The 4,869-nt window shown below is 45.2% G+C and overlaps 1 protein-coding gene across 1 annotated transcript; it reads left to right on the forward strand.

Annotated features, from left to right (window-relative positions):
* Positions 1-1,038: 1,038 nt before the first annotated feature.
* LOC109222575 lies at positions 1,039-2,130 on the forward strand. Its single transcript, XM_019386919.1, has 2 exons — positions 1,039-1,396; positions 1,622-2,130. Exons 1-2 carry the CDS (start codon positions 1,039-1,041, stop codon positions 2,128-2,130), a joined length of 867 nt encoding a protein of 288 aa, XP_019242464.1.
* Positions 2,131-4,869: the final 2,739 nt, after the last annotated feature.

Consider the following 4,869-nt stretch of genomic DNA (forward strand, 5'->3'; position numbering starts at 1 on the left):
ACCGCCATTGCTGTGCCCCAAATACAAGCGGAGACATTCCAGATCACCAACAACATGCTGCATCTTTTGCAGAATAAGGGATTGTTCTCCGGGTCACACATTGAAGACCCTCAACAACACCTGAAAAATTTTCTGTCAATTTGTGTGAACCAAAGGCAGCCAAATGTGACCCCAGAAGACATCAAGCTATTACTGTTCCCATTCTCTGTGACTGGGGAAGCTCAGACTTGGCTAAATTCGCTCCCAATAAATTCCATTGCCACTTGGGAGGAATTAGTCAAGCAGTTGCAACCCAAGTTTTACCCGCCCAACAAGACTGCAAGACAGATTGATGAGATATTGCAGTTCAAGCAGCAGCCCACTGAGACCTTGCAGGAAACTTGGGAAAGATTCAAAGGGATGCTAGTGAAGTGTCCCCACCATGGTATTCCAGACCAGATGCTCGGCCAGAGATTCTACATGGGATTAGCAGACAATTTAAAGGCCAATGTAGATGCTTCAGCTGGGGGTGCATTCCTGAGCAAGACATTCACAGAGTGTAAAATCCTTCTTGATAAGATGGCCCAGAATTCGGGGTGGATGACGAGAGGTACGACCCCATCACCAATAGTGCATTCAGTTCCTCTTGACCTAAATAATTCACATGCAGAGAACATAGCCACACTCATGACTTAGATGAGTATACTAACAAAGAAGATTGATGAGATGGGTACAAAGCAAGTGCATATAGTTGACACAACAAATGGAGGACTGTGTACACCTTGCATTAATCAGTCTTATGTGTGTTCATGGAGTGGAGAAGGTGACAATCAAGGGTTAAGAGAGGATATGAATTATGTCAACAACTTTGGGGGTTAGAGGCAAAGATGACAACAATGGGCACTAGCACCCAACCAGCAATACAGACCGAACATGCCACAACCAGGAGGTATGCGGCCCCAAGGCCAAATGGTGCCATATCAGAGACAACAGGGCTATCAACAGCAGCCCCAACAACAGTTGACATATCTGCCACCTCATCAGCAATAGGACAGCAACATGGTAGAAATTAGGGGTATGCTGCAACAAATCATTAGAACAAATGGTAAGATGCAGGAAAGGTTGGCAGCGCATGACTCAGCAATTAAGGGTATTGAAACTCAACTGCGGCAGCTGTCCATGGCCTTGAATAACCGCCCCCAGGGAACATTGCCAGCCGACATGAACATTAACCCCAAGGAGCAAAACCCGAATCAGCTAATGGTAGTAAGTCTCCGGAATGGGAGAGATTTAGACAAGGAGCAAGAAGTTGTTCAATCAAGAAGAGAGACTACACCAGCCACTCCAGTTCCAGTAGAGATAGATGAATCAGCAGAACTCACTGAAGTGGTGGTTGAACAGGCTCGGGTTGATAAAGGTAAAGCTAAAGAAAGTGAACAAGTTGCAAAATAGGTGGTACCTCTTGTGCCACAAAATTGCAACAAAGAACAGCCAGCAAGCAATGAATAAAGAGTGGTGCCTGCACTATTCCCTCAGAGACTGACAAAACAAAAGAAAGAAGATCAATACAGGAAATTCATGGAGATGCTTCGTTAGATTCAATTGAATATCCCTCTGATGGATGCTTTGAGGGAAATGCCAGGCTATGCAAAGATGATGAAGGATCTGATGTCATGGAAATTTGACTTTCAGGACCGGTCCAAAGTAACTCTGACACACACATGTAGCGCAGTAGTGACACGACCCATGGCTCAAAAGATGTTCGATCCAGGTAGCTTCACTATTCCGTGTACTATTGGGAGTTATGCTTTTGCAAAAGCATTGTGTGACTTAGGAGCCAGCATAAACTTGACGCCTTTGGCGATATATACAAAACTGGGCATTAGCAGAGCTAGACCGACTTCGATGCTGTTGCAACTGGCTGACCGCACGGTTAAAAGACCGACGGGGATTCTTGATAATGTGCTGGTACAAGTGGGAAAGTTTGTATTCCCTGCAGACTTTGTTATTCTGGACTGTCAGGTAGGTGAGGAGATACCCATAATTCTTGGGAGGCCATTCTTAGCCACTGGGAAAACGTTGATTGATTGTGAAACTGGGGAATTAAAAATGAGGTTAAACGATGAAGAAGTAATATTCAACGTTGAATAATCCATGAGGAGACCCAGTGAATATGCAAATTGCTCACTAGTGGAAGCTGTGGATGCGATCCTGTATGAAGACGTTGAGACCCTAAACGCCAAAGATCCATTGGGAGCTTACTTGACAAATTTAGAGGAGATAAATGGTGAAGGATTGGCAGAGTGGGTCATGGCACTTGAAGGCCAAGGATTCTGGAAGAGGGAGCTTGAGTTCGAGCCCCTTGAGTTAGAAAAGAGAGCTACACCACCTGCAAAACCATCAATAGAGGAACCACCACAGCTGGAGCTGAAACCGCTTCCAATCCACCTCAGGTATGCTTTCTTGGGTCCCAATTCTACTTTGCCTATTATTATATCATCTGGTTTGCTAGCTGTGCAGGTAGAACAATTACTGTAGGTGTTGCAGGAATGCAAAACTGCCATTGGTTGGACCATGGCAGACATAAAGGGTATCAGCCCGACCTTCTGCATGCACAAGATTTATCTGGAAGAAGGGCACAAACCTTCCAGGGAACATCAACGAAGGCTGAACCCGAATATGAAGGAGGTAGTGAAAAAGGAGGTAATCAAGTGGCTGGATGCGGGCATCCTCTTTCCCATCTCTGACAACAATTGGGTAAGCCCCGTTCAGTGTGTACCTAAAAAGGGTGGAATGACAGTTGTACGAAATGAGAAGAACGAGTTGATCTCAACTCGTACAGTCACAGGGGGGCGGATTTGCATGGATTATAGGAAATTAAACGCAGCCACCCAAAAGGACCATTTCCCCTTACCCTTTATTGACCAGATGTTGGACATGTGAGCTGGGCGATCCCATTTTTGTTTCTTGGATGGATACTCGGGGTACAATCAGATCTCAATAGCCCCGGAAGATAGAGAGAAAACGTCCTTCACATGTCTGTATGGCATCTTTGCCTTTCGAAGAATGCCCTTTGGACTTTGCAATGCACCGGCCACATTCCAGCGGTGTATGTTAGCCATTTTCACCGACATGGTCGAAGACATTATGGAGGTGTTCATGGATGATTTCTCCGTAGTAGGGGATTCATTCAAAGATTGTCTTCACAACCTTAAAAGAGTGCTCAAACGCTGTGTGGAGACAAATTTGGTGCTGAACTGGAAAAAGTGCCATTTTATGGTACAAGAAGCCATAGTGTTGGGGCATATCCAAAAAGGGGATTGAAGTAGACCATGCAAAAGTTGATGTGATTGAGAAGCTCCCAGCACCCACTTCAGGGAAAGCACTGAGAAGTTTCCTTGGGCACGCCAGATTCTACAGATGTTTCATTAAGGATTTTTCAAAAACTGCTAACCCCTTATGTAAGCTGCTTGAAAAAGATCAGCACTTTATGTTTTCTGATGATTGCAGGTTAGCATTCGATGAGCTGAAGAAGAGACTAGTGAATGCACCCATCATTGTTGCACCCAACAGGGAGCAACCATTCGAGCTGATGTGCGACACCAGTGATTATGCTATAGGAGCGGTTTTGGGGCGGCGCAAGGAGAAAATTATGCACCCAATTTACTATGCAAGCAGGATGCTTAGTGGTGCACAGCTGAACTACACGGTCACAGAAAAGGAAATTCTCTCTGTAGTGTTTGCCTTCGACAAATTCAGGTCATATCTTATTGGTTCGAAAGTTACTGTTTATACTGACCATACAACCATTAGGTACTTGATAGCAAAGAAGGAGTCAAAGCCCCGCTTGATTCCCTGGGTTCTGTTGCTACAAGAATTTGACCTGGAGATTCGTGATCGAAAGGGGACGGACAATCAAGTAGCAAACCACCTCTCTCGGTTGGAAGGGGCAGAGAAGAGAACGGAGGTTGAAGATATCATTGAGACATTCCCGGATGAGAAATTACTTGCTATGACAATGGAGGAGGCACCATGGTATGCTGATATTGCTAATTACTTAGCATGTGGTATTGTGCCTCATGATCTCTCCTCAATTCAAAAGAAGAAATTTTTCCGTGATTGTCGTGCGTATTATTAGGATGAACCCCTATTGTTCAAAATATGTGTTGATAACATGATCTGGCGGTGTATCCTTGAGCAAGATCAACCCTCTGTTTCGCAGGCTTGCCATGCTTCGCCATATGATGGACACTTTGGAGGAATTCGGACAGCAGCAAATGTGCTGGAATCAGGCCTGTATTGGCCTACATTGTTCAAGGATGCCCCTGCTTGGGTCAAAAGCTGTGATCAATGTCAAAGGACGGGCTACATATCCCGTCGTCATGAGATGCCAATAACCACAATCCAAGAGGTGGAAGTGTTTGACATGTGGGGGATCGACTTCATGGGGCCTTTTGTCAGCTCATACAGTAACAAATATATACTGGTTGCCGTTGACTATGTCTCCAAGTGGGTCGAAGCAGTTGCTCTCCCAACCAATGATGCAAAAGGGGTGACCAGTTTCCTCAAGAAAAACATCTTCACACGTTTTAGCACCCCCCCAAGTCATAATCAGTGATGGTGGCTCTCATTTTTGCAATAGAGAGTTTGCAGGCCTGTTAGAGAAGTATGGAGTTCGCCACAAGGTAGCCTCACCATACCACCCACAAACAAGGGGGCAGGTGGAAGTGTCCAATAGGGAAATCAAAAGTGTCCTCTCAAAAATAGTGAACAAGAACTGATTGGGCAAAGAAGCTGGATGATGCATTGTGGGCATACCGCACAGCCTTCAAAACTCCAATTGGTATGTCACCATACAAGTTGGTATTTGTAAAGGCATGCCACCTTCCA

This window comes from Nicotiana attenuata, unplaced genomic scaffold (assembly GCF_001879085.1).
Source record: "Nicotiana attenuata strain UT unplaced genomic scaffold, NIATTr2, whole genome shotgun sequence".
Lineage (NCBI taxonomy): Eukaryota > Viridiplantae > Streptophyta > Magnoliopsida > Solanales > Solanaceae > Nicotiana > Nicotiana attenuata.